Raw genomic sequence first — 14,977 nt, forward strand, 5'->3', positions numbered from 1 at the left:
GGAGTCTCGCTCTGTCGCCCAGGCTGGAGTGCAGTGGCATGATCTCGGCTCACCGCAAGTTCCGCCTCCTGGGTTCACGTCATTCTCCTGCCTCAGTTTCCCCAGTAGCTGGGACTACAGGCGCCTGCCACCACGCCAGGCTAAACTTTTTGTTTTTTTTTTTAGTAGAGACGGGATTTCACCATGTTAGCCAGGATGGTCTCAATCTCCTGACCTCGTGATCCGCCCACCTCGGCCTCCCAAAGTGCTAGGATTACAGGTGTTGGCCACTGTTCTGGCAAAAATATTCACATTTCAATATGGTAAGTGCTGTAAGTCCCCCAAGGCACTGCCCAGCAACAATGGGGAGGGAGTCTACCCTGGAACAAGAAGGCTGGTGATCCATGCAGTGAGAAAAGGTGCATACGGAAGATGAGACAAGACAATGTTGGAAAGGGGGGTAGCAGAGAGATTATGGAAGGCCTTCTGTGCCATGCTAAAAGGCTCCTGTTATCCTGTAGGCAATGGGAAAACCATGTAGGATTTTTAAAAGATAAAATAATTAGAGGTGCACTTGGGAAACATGTGAAAGATGTGAATGGGCCCACCACTCCACAGAAAGGTAAAACCTACACAATTTGGTCCCCACATCTGGCAAGGGCAAATGGGAAGCCAGAGAATAGAACGTGGTCAGCACTAAATAGTTAGTGGCCCATCCAGTAGAGGGTTCTATACCCAGCACCAGTGCACTGTGGCAGAGTATTGTGCAGTGAGGTGTTCACTATGACTCATTGATGGTTGAACATTTTAATGTCACCCCCACATGGAGGCCAGGCCCAGAGGGCTCCTTTAAACCATTAAGCCTCTACCATCACACACAGCTACAACAACAAAAAATAGATCTCAGCCGGTGCGGTGGCTCAGGCCTGTAATCCCAGTACTTTGGGAAGCTGAGGCAGGTGGATCACCTTAGGTCAGGAGTTCGAGATCAGCCTGGCCAACATGGCGAAACCCTGTCTCTACTAAAAATACAAAAATTAGCCAGGTGTGGTGACTTGAGCCTACAGTCCCAGCTACTAGGGAGGCTGAGTCAGGAGAATCGCTTGAACCCAGGATGCGGAGGTTGCAGTGAGTCAAGATTGTGCCACTGCAGCCTGGGCAACAGAGCAAGTCTCCGTCTTAAAAAAAAAAAAAAAAAAAAAAGATCTCCAATGTTCTTTCATTATCCTCAACCTGCTTCTCCAGATTCTCTCTCCAGATTCTGTCCAGGTATTTCTGCTTAAGGCTCCACTTAAGCTCTCACTTAAGGCTCTCACTCCAACCCCTCTGTTTCTCTGGTTTTGATATTTTGTTTCTCCATTTAGTCAATTATGTTAATTCTCCCTCCACTCTAACTTCGGCTGTCTAAAGTAAGGCTTTACTGGCCATGGAAAGTCCACCTCCTGCCATCATGTCTACCCATTCCTGAAGCACCAGACCTGAAGACATAGTAGACACAGAGTCACATTGGTTCTATTAATCCATTAAGAAATTATTACCAAAAAAAGTTAATAGAAAACTCTTAACATATAATACCAATCCAGCTAAAGCCCAAGGCTTTCAGGAATCTTTAGGTTGGAGTTCCATGATGTCATTTTATACAATACAGATTTCCATTTGTTTGTACTGCCTCAATTAACTAAATACACAAAACTCTTATGTTTAAAAATGAACTTAAAGTACACATATCACATTATGCCTTAGTGTACATTTACATACACTATGAATGCACCTATTTAATACCTCTCACTACCAAGAGAAGGTGTGACCATCACACAAAGAATCTTACCAGCAAAGGTATAACTAAGCAGCGATGGCAATTAGAAATGGTGATAAAAGACTCTATTAAATGAGAGGCTAATAGTATAAATTAGCATAAAGCAAAGGAGACTAAGAGACGAACAGAAGAGCTATCTTGTTCAGGAAAAATGGCAAGAAATAAAATTGTGGAATTCAGAAAGTGAAGAAAAAGTAAAATTCTTCCACTTCTTTTGTCATTGTCTTTCAGCCAGAAAGTAGCTTATGTGAGATAAATCATTAGTAAAAATAGTCCACAATATTTTATAATGACACACTGAAAGATCTCATTTGCAGTAAGATAGTATATCATTATATCTGTCTCTTTAAAAATAATCAGACTGACTAGTATACCCAATATTACAAATTAGAATATGGGTAATATCTCCTTACCATAAAATTAGAAAACAGTTCATAGATGTACAGTCTGTAATGTGGCTGTTCATTTAAACAAACTTTTTTAAATTATGTAAGATAAATTTAAAAGTAAGCAAAGAAAGTATTAAGTTTTCAGATTAGCTGTGCTGCTTAGTTGGTTCAGTATTTTATGTCCTGTAGCTACACCAAGCAAATTCCTCTCCTAGTTTTTTTAAAACCTATTTCACATGTACTAGAATCTGAAGCTGGGCATAGTTTGAAGAAGTTGCATTCCAGTACTGGGACTTCCTTATGTTTTTATCAGAGTTTCACTGCTCAACAGCCAAATTTCTTTTGATAGTATAACTTCCAAATGGCCTCCCAAAGAGGTGAGGGTCTATTCTGTTAGACAGATAAGTGTATACTGAGAAATTGCAGGCTTAATATGCCTTATAACATTCCAGGCATCATTGCCAATCCATGGAGTCCTTCTGACCTACAAACCTCCAATTCCATAATAACTTTGGAGCTTTTAGGGTCTTCTAGAGGCAAGGTCAGGCATGGTGGCTCACACTTGTAATCCTAGCACTTTGTGAGGCTGAGGCGGGTGGATTGCTTAAGGTCAGGAGTTTAGAAACCAGCCTGGCCAACGTGGTGAAACCCCTTCTGTACTAAAAATACAAAAATTAGCGGAGCGTGGTGGTGCATGCCTGTAATCCCAGCTACTCAGGAGGCTGAGACGCAAGAATTGCTTGAACCCAGGAGGCAGAGGTTGCAATGAGCCGACATCATACCACTGAACTCCAGCTTGGGCTACAGAGTGAGACTTCTAAAAAAAAAAAAAAAAAATGCTCTAGAGGCAAAAAATCTAAAAGAGGGCAGGCTAGATGCTTTCTCCATCTTAAATTACCTCTGGAAGTACATGAGATCCTTATGTGAATTCACTAATTCCGCTTTCTTGTGTTGTTTGTTTGTCTGTTTTGAGACGGAGTTTCTCTCTTGTTGCCCAGGCTGGAGTGCAATGGCGTGATTTCGGCTCACCCGCAACCTTCGCCTCCCCAGTTCAAGCGATTCTCCTGCCTCAGCCTCCAGAGTAGCTGGGATTACAGGCATGCGCCACCACACCCAGCTAATTTTTTATTTTTAGTAGAGACAGGGTTTCTCCATGTTGGTCAGGCTGGTCTCAAACTCCAGACCTCAGGGGATCCACCCACCTTGGCCTCCCAAAGTGCTGGGATTACAGGCGTGAGCCACCGCGCCCAGCCTTTCTTGTGTTCTGATCAATGTTCTTACCTGCTTGGTTCAAGTCTAACAAAACAAGAATCTTAGTGGCACCTCCTGCCTAGAGTATTTGGAATTCTTTGGAAATCCTGAAGCCAACTTTTCTACTCAGTACCCTCAAAATTAGACTGAGGCCCAGACTACAGGCCCTTGGGTTAAGTCAGGGTTTAGAGAAAAAAGGCTCTGCACCTGTCTGGAGGTGAAGGATAATTTGCCTGACTAAGGAGTGCCTGGATGGAGTGCCAGACTATGAGGGTTCCTAATGATTTGGCTTTTTCCTACTACAAGTTCACTGAAAGTGGCCAGACATTTGAATGTGCCCTAGGGCATGCGGGTTTGATGTACCACTATTTATTTCAGGTCTTGGGCCTGTGGGCCTTTGCTAATTTTTCTGGCTCCCACAATACCACTTCACAGCAAGCCCCCTTAATCTCTCCAATAAAGTGGAGTGTCCGTATTGTCAGTCATCCCTATTCATCAGTCTTTAGACTATCCCTTCTTTTTCTCCTTTTCCAGAGCAAAATAACCTATTAGCATTGGCATTCTGCCGAACACTGATTGCCCAAATGCCGAACAGTGCTTTCTTGGAGGTTCCCATCCCCAAAGCTCTAGCCTGGCATTGTGTTGAGTGCTAAAAGTACACCCTGTATAGGGCTGGGAACTTCGAAGCTGTCAGGGGTTCACTGGGGAATTCAGAGACGCAATCCTCGGTCCTCAAGAGAAGCTATTTTTGGTGGCCGCTTAGGTTTAGGAACAGAGATGCTGAAATGTGCCTTTTAGGACTCCATGGGTCACATTTCTTAACTGTTAATGCACAATTGGGGCTGCACTGTATTCATCAAAGGATTTTCAAACATCGGCTAAATGTTGCAATTTGATACCCTCTTTTTTGTCAGATGATTAAACTGATCCTGAAGAGAAGAGTCCTCTTGGAAATAAAATTCATATGTAGTTACTGCATCCACAGAATGAAGATTGAAATCTGAATCCACCTTTTCTTGACATAATGCCATTGCTTTGTGAAGAATCTTAATTTGTGTTATACAGTTTTAGAATTAGATTTAATTCAACACTAGCTTTATGCATTATTAGTTTAGATTGATTCCTCTCTGCATGTCAAGTATGATTGAAATTTACTGACAGGAATTTTCCCCAAGCAGATTTCTGTTGTTTGACTCAACTGTACCAGAGTAAGTCATATAAACATACTAAAGAAAAAAACTGAAGACTTTACATTTTTAACTTTTCCACTTAGAAGTAGTCTGCTGTTAACTCAGCCTCGAATGCTCTTTACGTGTCCCCATGCCATTTCATGCTTTTGGCAATTTTTTTTTTTTTTTTTAGGAGACAGGGTTTCCATCTGTAGCCCAGGCTGGAGTACAATGGCACAATCATAGCTCACTGTAACCTCAAACTCCTGGGCTTACGAAATCCTCCCACCTCAGCCTCCTCATGTAGCTACGACTACAGGCATACACCAACATGCCAGCCTAAATTTTAAATTTTTTGTAGAGACAAGGTCTTGCTATGTTGCCCCGGATAGACTCAAACTCCTGGCCTCAAGGGATCCTCCTGCCTTGGTCCCCCAAAGCACTGAGATTATAGGCATAAACCACAGTGCCTGGCCCTGCTTTTGGCAATTTTTCATAACCTGGTTCAAATTTCATCTCCTTTGAAAAACAATGATTAATTTTGGAATCCCTCCCCATCTCCCAAACTCCAACCCAAATTTGCATTGCCACAACATATCCCCTTGTCTTAGCTCCAAATTCTATGATGCTTTATAGTTTGTTATGTATGTGTTTGCAATCCCTAAGTTGTAAGCCTTTCAACAACAGGGGCCTTGACTCTTCCTTTCCCCCAGTGTGTCAAGTTGTGAACAAAATTTATTTAAAAAAACAATATACAAACATACAATAATCTACTGTTTTTAGGTCAGGAGAGACAAAAAATACTAACCAATAAATACAACAGCATCAAACTGGTATAATGACGCACTGCAGAATCTTTAGACTCCTACCCACTTGAAAATAGGTATGCATATCTGTAGACAACCTAGCATTTACCTTGCAAGGGAAGAGAATCTATTAAGACAATTCAGGAATAAATCAAAAGTTAGAAATGTGAGATTCCTTCTTCGCCTCTCCCTCTCCCTCACATTTTACATCCAGTCAATCAACACTTGTCCATTTTACCTACTAAATATCTCTGTAACCCAGTAGTAGTGATTCTCAAACCTCAGCAAGCCTAAGAATCACCTGGAAGACTTGTTAAACAGACTGCCGAACTCCATCCCCAGAGTTTTTGATTCACTAGGTCTGGGATGGGGTCAAGAATTTGCATTTCTAACAAGTACCCAGGTGATATGGATAATGCCTATCTAGGGGCCATACTTTGAGAACCACTGCTTTATCCAATCCCTTATTTCATTTTCCATGCTTTTGAGAGGCCTCACAATTTCTACTGAAGGAAAAGGGCCCCTGAATTGTGACATAGTAAAATGATTCAAATGAGGCATAAGAATAGCTAGATTTGGTCCTGATTTTGAATGGTTTTTCTTGGTGGGCAGTGGTTGTCTGAGGCTTTGAACTGATCTTTAACACACAGGAATGAGTTCTAGGCACTTCTGGAGTGGTCCAGAGCACCTCTAAATACGAAGCAGCAGATGAGGTCATGGTAATTCAGGGAGTCAGAAGTGGAAGGGTGGGGGGTTGAAAGCTATAATCACTGTCAAAGGGGTGTTTTCTGTAGACAAGTGAATGGAGCTATTGTACACAAACTCAGTGGTTGCCAAGCATGTGGCCCAATTATTTTGCCTTCATGAGCATGGCACGGAAGGATCTCTTTAGAGAACTTGATTCACACAAGTTTGTGTTTAGTCTAACGGTAGCAGGCAAAAGCCTGGGGAATTTGAACCTAAGAGTCTTTACAAGTTCCTGCCTCCCAAATCTAGGATATGATACTAGAAAGTTGGTAAGATCACAAAAGTAAAACATAATCTTTAGAAATAATACAACAATTACAACTGTTGAAAGACCAATATAGGGGCCTATCTTGGTCAAAATGTTGACAACAATAATGAAGATCACATGTTGACCTTTGGAGGCAAAAGGTCCATAATTTAAATTTCTCTGAGACAGTTTTAGCCTGATGGAGAAACTGGAGGTTGGGAGTATGTGAACTTAGACCCTCTGTTCCCCTTGGTTTATCTTTGGCTCTACCTGTATTTAAAGTGCTTGTAAAAGTCGAGACCTTTTTTTTTGGGGGGGGACAGAGTCTTGCTCTGCCACCCAGGCTGGAGTGCAATGGTGCTATCTCGGCTCACTGCAAGCTCCGCCTCCCGGGTTCAAGCAATTCTCCTGCCTCAGCCTCCCGAGCAGCTGGGATTACAGGCATGTAACAGCACACACCTGGCTAATTTTTGTATGTTTAGTAGAGACGGGGGTTTTACCATGTTGACCAGGCTGGTCTCAAACTCCTGATCTCAAGTGATCCTCCCACCTCAGCTTACCAAATTGCCAGGATTACAGGCATGAGCCACCATGTCTAGCCAAAAGTCCAAAGAGTTGTATTGGTCACCAGGGTCTAGGGTCTTAAAAGGAATGGAAGACCTGCTTCAATTGCTAGGATAGACATATGAATTGGCGATTTGCTGTCTTAGGGGAAACACCATTCTCCCTGCAACATGGGAATGGAGATGCTTTAGTACCCTTCAAATTTCCCAGCTGCATAAGAAAACCACTGAGGTGGTTGGCCTAAGCCCCAAAAACAGAGGGGCAACAACCATCACCTGGCCTCCAGGAAAGCAGCACTGTCCTTCCTGGGCACTACAGAAGTGAGAAACAGAAGCTATAAGGTTGCTGCCAATCCTTCATGATATTCACTTCTTTAGTACAAGCCCTAACTAGACACATTTGAGAGACGAGCAACTCACAGTAGGCTACTCCATGAAACAGGGTCTGCAGAGTCAGACAGGATGTTATAGATGAGGCTATCAAAGGTGAATTCAGCTTAAAATAGATATAACTAGAAACAGGATGGGAAGCATAGTCCACTTCTTCTTGGAGCAAGAGGTGAGAAAATGAGGCTGTGAGGAGTCTGTCTCCTCTTTTATGGGGTACTAAGGGGAAAAGTGTGAAGGAAACTTCTGTAGCTATGGTGATCCCTACACTCAAAATCCTAATTCTGGCAGAACTCTAACACTCCATGAAGTACTGCATCACACAGTATTCATTTGATCTAAGCCCTCTAAACTTGCAGAGATGGAGGCAGGGGGACCTGAAAGTTTTGAAATCCTAAAAGACAAACCAAAAAGTCATAGGAGCTATACCAACTGGCACTCCACTAATTCAACAAAGGATAATTGCAGAAATTGACTTCATAAATACCTCAAATACCTCATAAATACCACACTAACATACTGTACTTCTCACCTGGGAGACGGATCACACAGCAAAATGGTTTGTAATGGAATGGATTAAAACTATAAAGAGTTATACAGTTGTTAGAACTGTTTATTGTTTTCAGGAATAAGAAAATTTGAAGTGAACATAGCAATCATGTAGCACAAACAAATTAGAACAAATATTTATTGAATTAAAACTATGTAAGGCATCGAACTAGATGTGATAATTCTTAGGGTTTATGATTTATAGCTTTCTCTTAATCTATTATAAATTCTAGAGTGCCTGGCAAGCACAGGGCTCAATACATTTGTTCTCTCCCTCCCTCTCTCACCCTAGCTACCACAGCTACTAAGTGGTTGAGCCACAATCAAATCCAAATATTGGTTATACTATGGAAATGCCCCTGCACACACATTCTATTTATGGTAGTATCTTATTCAAGTGCACAATTTAACCTGGCTGCTTAATCCATTATTTTAATATGTCTCTCAGTAAAATCAAATTCATTTCTTGAGTAGCTCAAATTTCAGTAATCACAAAAAACTGATTAACATTTCTGACTTGAAAATAGGTACTTTTTCAACACATATTTCTACTAGAAATGTTGCAATATATATTCTTATAATTTATAAACTATTATAAGCTGAAAGATAGTTAAAAATCTATTCCTGGCCGGGTGCAGTGGCTCATGCCTGTAATCCCAGCACTTTGGGAGACAAGGCGGGTGGATCATGAGGTCAAGAGATAGAGACCATCCTGGCCAACATGGTGAAACCTCGTCTCTACTAAAAATACAAAAATTGGCCAGGCATGGTGGTGGGTGCCTGTAATACCAGCTACTCGGGAGGCTGAAGCAGGAGAATCGCTTGAAACCGGGAGGCAGAGGTTGCAGTGAGCTGAGATTGCACCATTGCACTTCAGCCTGGACAACAGAGCGAGACTCCATCTCAAAAATAATAATAATAATAATAAAATAATCTATTCCTTATAAGCAGGGCATGGTGGTGCACTTCTGTAGTCCCAACTACTTGGGAGGCTGAGGCGAGAGAATCACTTCAGCCCAGGAATTCAAGTCCAGCTTGGGCAACATAGCAAGATCCCGTTTCTTAAAAACATAAAAATCTATTCCTTAGGATATTACATGCCTAAGCATGTAAATGACTCCTTCGGTATACTGAGTTCAAAGATATTAGTTATCTTTTCATTTTTTAATTTTCCCTATTTTCTTCCAAATAACAAAGTAAGGTGATAAATGTGGTGTGTATATATATATATATATATATATAAAATCTCCATAAATGAAACAGATGAGTGAAAAACAGGTGAGTAGACCAGATCTGCATTTACGAGGCAATGACCTTCAAAACTGGCAGGGAGCTGTTAACAATGTTCTTCACAGGGGAGCAATTATACTACAACCCTCCTATGTATACTTTCATTTCTCATGGTCTACAAATACATTTGCATATCAGAAAGAGTGAAAGAATAGTCTGGTAACGGTGGCAACCTTCATTGAAAAGATATAAGGCATTTTCATTACCTTAATAATTACATCCTAAATGCCAGATCAGAATAAATGCTGCATTATGAAAGGAGAGACAAATACTTTGACAGAATTTCCTACAACTGAAATTTACCAAATGTAACTATCATGACTCCAACCCAGTGATACATTTCTGATTCTGTAATATCCTAAGTAGTCTCTGATTATGCTAAGGCAGTAAAATCATTCTAAAATAGATACTTTATTTAAACAAAAACATGGCATACAACACTTTAAGGAAAATGAGTTTAAATTATCACCATAAAAATTAAAATACACAGTGCTACAATGCCTAAAATGTTGGGAATATTGCTTAACCTAATAAGAAGTTCACAGAACCTTTCCATACTGATTTAAAAGATCCTATGCCCAGTATTTAACAAATAAGCACATGCACATATACACACACACTCACTACAGAAATGTACGAGGGGAAAAGTTGATAAGAAAAGCTCAATTTCTAAATGTTCAAAAAAGCTACATGCAGAAAATGTTAATTTCATATAAGATACTGTCCTTTTGCTACATTTCATCACATGGGTAAAAACAAAAGCAATTCACAAAAGTGGTGCCAAAGAATGACAACATTACATATACTTAACAATCCCTGTGTTTTTTAGATTCCATGCAAAAATAACAATGCACAATCATTAACATGTCTAGACAGTGGACACTTACTACAGTGTGGCCATATTAAACAAAGTTTAATTTTTTAGGTGGCCTAGATATTTTATAAAATTAAATTGTAATAATGTAAAATGAGAGCAGTAGGAAAATAAGTACAGCCATAGTAGGATATAGCAAGCACAAATCCAATAAGTCCTATTTAACTCAAAAATATTTTTTCTAAATGGTAATAAAAACTACCCACAATTATAATACCAATCAAGCAACCTCAAAGATTCCACTAACTGGGAAAAAAATAACGATTTGCCTCATTGCAATACTTTAAAACCACAAGGTTAACAATCATTTCTAGCGAAAAGGTGATGTAAATTGTGTTTTATTTGTATTCTACACCTTGGCAAAAGTTAATGACCTGCCTCGGAAATTATTTCACATACCCCAAAAGTATTCTTAGGACTTATAAAGTCTAAATCTCACACTCCCCTTGATATGCTATTGGATAAATGCTTTAAATTTTAAAACAAAAGGATAAAGACTTTTAAAAAGCTTTAGACAATATACTCAAATGGTGAAGATATCAACTCAATGTATTCTCATACCCCAGCAAAACAAAACAAAAAACAAAAAAAAATTGGACATGGCACAATGATACAATAGGAACAAAAAGTAGTATTCCACTCATTCAGCAAGGAAATAATACAGAGCATCTCTCTACCATATTCAACTACAAAAATCCTTTCACTTGATGGCTAGCATCTTTATGACTGCTTAGTCTGTATTTAAGTGGCCTTAAAAAGAGATTTTGTACTCTTTCTCTACCCTCATGGATCTTTGGCAGCAGTCAGCACTTATGCCCAGAGCTGGTTTCGAGGGGAGGGAGAAAAGGGAAAGTGAGGAGAAGGCTGAATTGAGCACGGAGTCAGCAGAGAGCAGCTGCTCTCATACACTACCCAGTGTCTTTCTCACACACCGCTATTTTCCGCTATTGAGCACTGTCAGCAAAAATAAATAAATAAGGAGGCGGGGGACAAGAAGACACTGAGGGTAGGACCCAGGCCGACACTTTTTGTCTGTCACATCTGAGCCAGAAGCCTCCTCCTCTGTTTTCCTGCTGCAAAGGCAAAGGATCAGGTGAGACCCCTCCGGGTCCAGCTCAATTTGCTTCTCCACAAAGAGCAGCTTCCGGCGATGAGCGCAGGATCCTCCTGGCTGATGAACTAAACACGGGAGCATTGTCAATGTTTTCAATCTCTGACTTTTTCATGAGGGAGGAGAGAGGGCTGTGACTGCATTCCCGGGAAAGACTACTACTCCTGACGTGCACACAGCAGTAGTGAAGGAACATGAGCAAGAGGTTGTAAAAATCCCTTCAAAAATACCAGGTTCTGAAAGAAATGCTGTTGAGCATTACCGTATTGTTGGCGTTTTTCGTAAGTCGCCGATTCTTCCTGGCCACTGCCAAGCCCCAAATCGCTAGGACTTGTTGCTAAATCTTTACCTCACGTCCCCCAGAACCGCCCACACAATAAGATTTGGGGATCGAAAGGCGGGAGGGGGCCTGAATCTCTAAAACCCAGAGAACTGGGCTTCCTTCAATAGGCCACTCCGCATGGGCTGCGCGTTCAGTTCTACCTTCTGAAAGCTCTGACTCACAAATGGGGAGGGGGGGAGGAATTATGACATAAACCATTATCCTTCCAACCCAAGAGAGATAAGAAAAGCCAGCCATACGTCCTTGCCCGGCCAGAGAGCCAAAGCCTGCGCCCCCGACGGGGCGGCCGGGCTAGGAGCCTACCGCCCTACCCTCCTCCCTCCGGGCGCCCCGGAAAGGTGCACCTTACCCGGGCGGGCTCGAGGAACCAGGACGGGGCGCCCTCACCCAGGGAGAGCAGGGGAGGACTTAGGGGTGTGGGACGCGGAGACTCGCCCCGCGGCGGCGGTGACACACCGGGTGCCAGGGCTCCGGCAGGGGCTCCGGTGAAGGCGCCCTGCACCAGGGCGGTCCGCCGCAACCAGGAACGGACAAAGCACGGCGCTGGGACTGGGGCGACCCCTGGGCGGCGGCCGCCGCCGGCCAAGTTGACCAGACTTGGGGGACGAGGGGGTCCCGCGGGCGGGGTGGGGCGGCGCGGCGCTGACCTGGATGGTGCAGGTGTACTCGCTGTCGTCCAGCAGCCGCACGGTGCAGCTGTACTCGCGCTCCAGGCTCCTGCTGCTGCCGCTCATCAACCTGCTCAGCATCTTCCCGCCCGCCCGCCCCGGAGCGACGCGGCGGCGCTGCGGACCCTGGACCAGGCGTCCCTCAGCCTGGCAGCTCCGCACCGACCCCAGGCACCTGCACCATCACCCCGGCCCCGTCGCTGCCGTTGCCTCCTGCTGGCCTCGTTCCTCCTCCTTATCCTCCTCCTTCCCTCAGCCGCCACCGCCTCCCCCCAGCCCAGATCAAGCGCCGGGCTCTGTCTCCTCGGCGCCCCAGTGCCCGTGCCCAGCTCGGGGGGCGGGGCCTCAACTGGAGGGGGCCAATGGGGGTCAGCGCGGCGGAACCGAGTGGCAGACCGAAAAGCCAATCGAGATAGAGCACTGGGATGATGGGCGGGATAAAGAAGCAATCACAGAAAAGCAGTCGGACCTAGTCAAGCCGGAGCAGCCCTCTAGCGTCCCAAACTAGGGGTTCCTCTCCGCCCCGTGGTTCCTATGGATGCTGTTTCCCCTCCCCCGGGCCAGGTGTGAGCACCCAACTGGATTGATGTCTGCCGCCTGAAATACACTTGATCTGCCTTTCCGAAGCCAAGCCCCGCACCCTGCAACACCGCGGTTCCCGCCCTCTTGGGAGCCGGAGCGGCGAGGCGGCAGGGTGCTGGATCACAGTCCCTGCACCTGCAGAATGCGGGTTCCTCTCGATCCAGATCAGGCGACTGCCCCCGACCTGTGCTGTACCCTAAGTTGGCCCGTCTGACCTCTGTGCTCCAGCCCTCTTATTTTGAGAAACAGGAGCTACTTAAATAAAAGCTAAAGGGACCTCAGAGGTTCTGAAGTACCCGGGTTTAATCCCCTAAAAAACCCTCCACTCTAACACCCTTTGCCTCCTTTTTATTTCAGAAGACAAAAGGAGATTGCTCCTTCAGCTGGTAGGGAGCAGAGGAAGCAATGAATCTTCTCCTTGCACTTTTAGAACTGGAAATTATGTCTTCAGACTTTCTCAATAGAACAACATAGTATGTCAGGGGGTATACATCACAAAGAATTGTCTCCTCTTTGTCACCCCAAATTTACAGACTTCAAGGTTTTTTACCAAAACCTCAGTAAGAGATATTCTCCCTCAAAGATTTTTGATGGGAGGAAATGTTATAAAATAATTATGTCGGCTGGGCGCAGTGGCTCACGCCTGTAATCCCAGCACGTTGGGAGGCCTAGGTGGGCGGATCACCTGAGGTCAGGAGTTCGAGACCAGCCTGACCAACATGGTGAAACCCCGTCTCTACTAAAAATACAAAAAAATTAGCCGGGCATGGTAGCACGCACCTGTAATCCCAGCTACTCGGGAGGCTGAGGCAGGAGAATCGCTTGAACCCAGGAGGCAGAAGTTGCCTCCTGAAAGATCATGGCCATTGCACTCCAGCCTGGGGGACAAGAGCAAGCCTCCGTCTCAAAAAAATAAATAATCGTGTCAACATAGAACGTTAATGCTGTAATAAATATATTAATTTAAAATAATGAAATAGGCATAATTTCCTATTATTTTCATTTACACTGTTCTTGTTTATAGGTATAACGTGTAACAAAAATGAAACTCTACATTAGCCTAGAGAACTATCCCGCCTTCAAAGTGTGCTTCTTCCCTAGTGTCTTTGGATTCCAATATTTTTCCCAATTTTTTTTTTTTTTTTTGCATGGGGAGATTCATTCTCATTCATTCTCTCTCTCTCTCTCTCTCTCTCTCTATCTCTTCCTCCCCCTCTCCCTCCCCCTCTTTCTCTCTATCACCTTAGTAACCTGGACTGCTCTTATTGGTTGCATTCTCCTTTGTGGCATTTAATAGCCATAGGAGCAGGTTTCTCTTTTCAGTGCAACTCAGATGGAGTTAGTTATGAGTCTAGAACTAGTAAGTCAAGTGTTCCAGGCATAAAACCAGGCATGAGCTCCACTACTTTGTAGCTTCAGCAGGTAGTCTGATGCCTGAAACATAATAGGTATTCAATAAGTGTTGAACTGAATACAAAAATTAGCCGGGTGTGGTGGTGTGCGCCCATAGTCCCAGCTACTGGGGAGGCTGAGGCAGGAGAATCACTGGAACCCAGGAGGTAGAGATTGCAGTGAGCCGAGATTGTGCCACTGCACTCCAGCCTGGGCGACAGAGCGAGACTCGGTCTAAAAAAAAAAAAATTGTTGAATTGAAGTAAATGGAATTGACAGGTATTCTACAGCACTTAAATCCCAGAGGAAGACCTGTGAAGAAACTCAAAATTTCAGGAAGATCTTGGAGACAAGTAAAATTATTAATATGCCAAAGTGATATTCTACAAAGCTCAGCTTTGTTATGTAGCTGGAAGAAGATAATGAAATATTTCAGGCTGGGTGCGGTGGCTCACACCTGTAATCCCAGTACTTTAGGAGGCTGAGGTGGGTGGATCACGAGGTCAGGAGTTCAAGACCAGCCTGGCCATCATGGTGAAACCCTGTCTCTACTAAAAATACAAAAATGAGCCGGGCATGGTGGCGTGTGTCTGTAGTCTCAGCTACTTAGGAGGCTGAGGCAGGAGATTTGCTTGAACCTGGGAGGTGAAGGTTGCAGTGAGCCGAGATTGGGCCACTGCACTCCAGCCTGGGAGACAGCGAGACTCCATCTGAAAAAAAAAAAAAAAAAGAAAGAAAAAAAATTCAAACTGAAAGAGCTTTTGTTGAAGGCAAAAGTTACTGTTTTAGAATCAACAAGAGCAAGAAAAAATGT

At 43.6% G+C, this 14,977-nt stretch overlaps 1 protein-coding gene across 5 annotated transcripts in view; it reads right to left on the reverse strand.

Annotated features, from left to right (window-relative positions):
• Positions 1–13,697, reverse strand: part of FRMD5 (FERM domain containing 5) — a 339,597-nt gene extending 325,900 nt beyond the window's left edge. For all 5 annotated transcript variants that reach the window (XM_054532727.1, XM_054532726.1, XM_024232618.2 and 2 more), the window contains exon 1: positions 12,169–13,697. In XM_054532727.1, the coding sequence (XP_054388702.1) occupies positions 12,169–12,270 (102 nt within the window). In that variant the 5' untranslated portion in view covers positions 12,271–13,697. The remainder of the gene's footprint in view (positions 1–12,168) is intronic.
• Positions 13,698–14,977: the final 1,280 nt, after the last annotated feature.

The sequence above is a fragment of the Pongo abelii genome, chromosome 16 (assembly GCF_028885655.2).
Source record: "Pongo abelii isolate AG06213 chromosome 16, NHGRI_mPonAbe1-v2.0_pri, whole genome shotgun sequence".
Lineage (NCBI taxonomy): Eukaryota > Metazoa > Chordata > Mammalia > Primates > Hominidae > Pongo > Pongo abelii.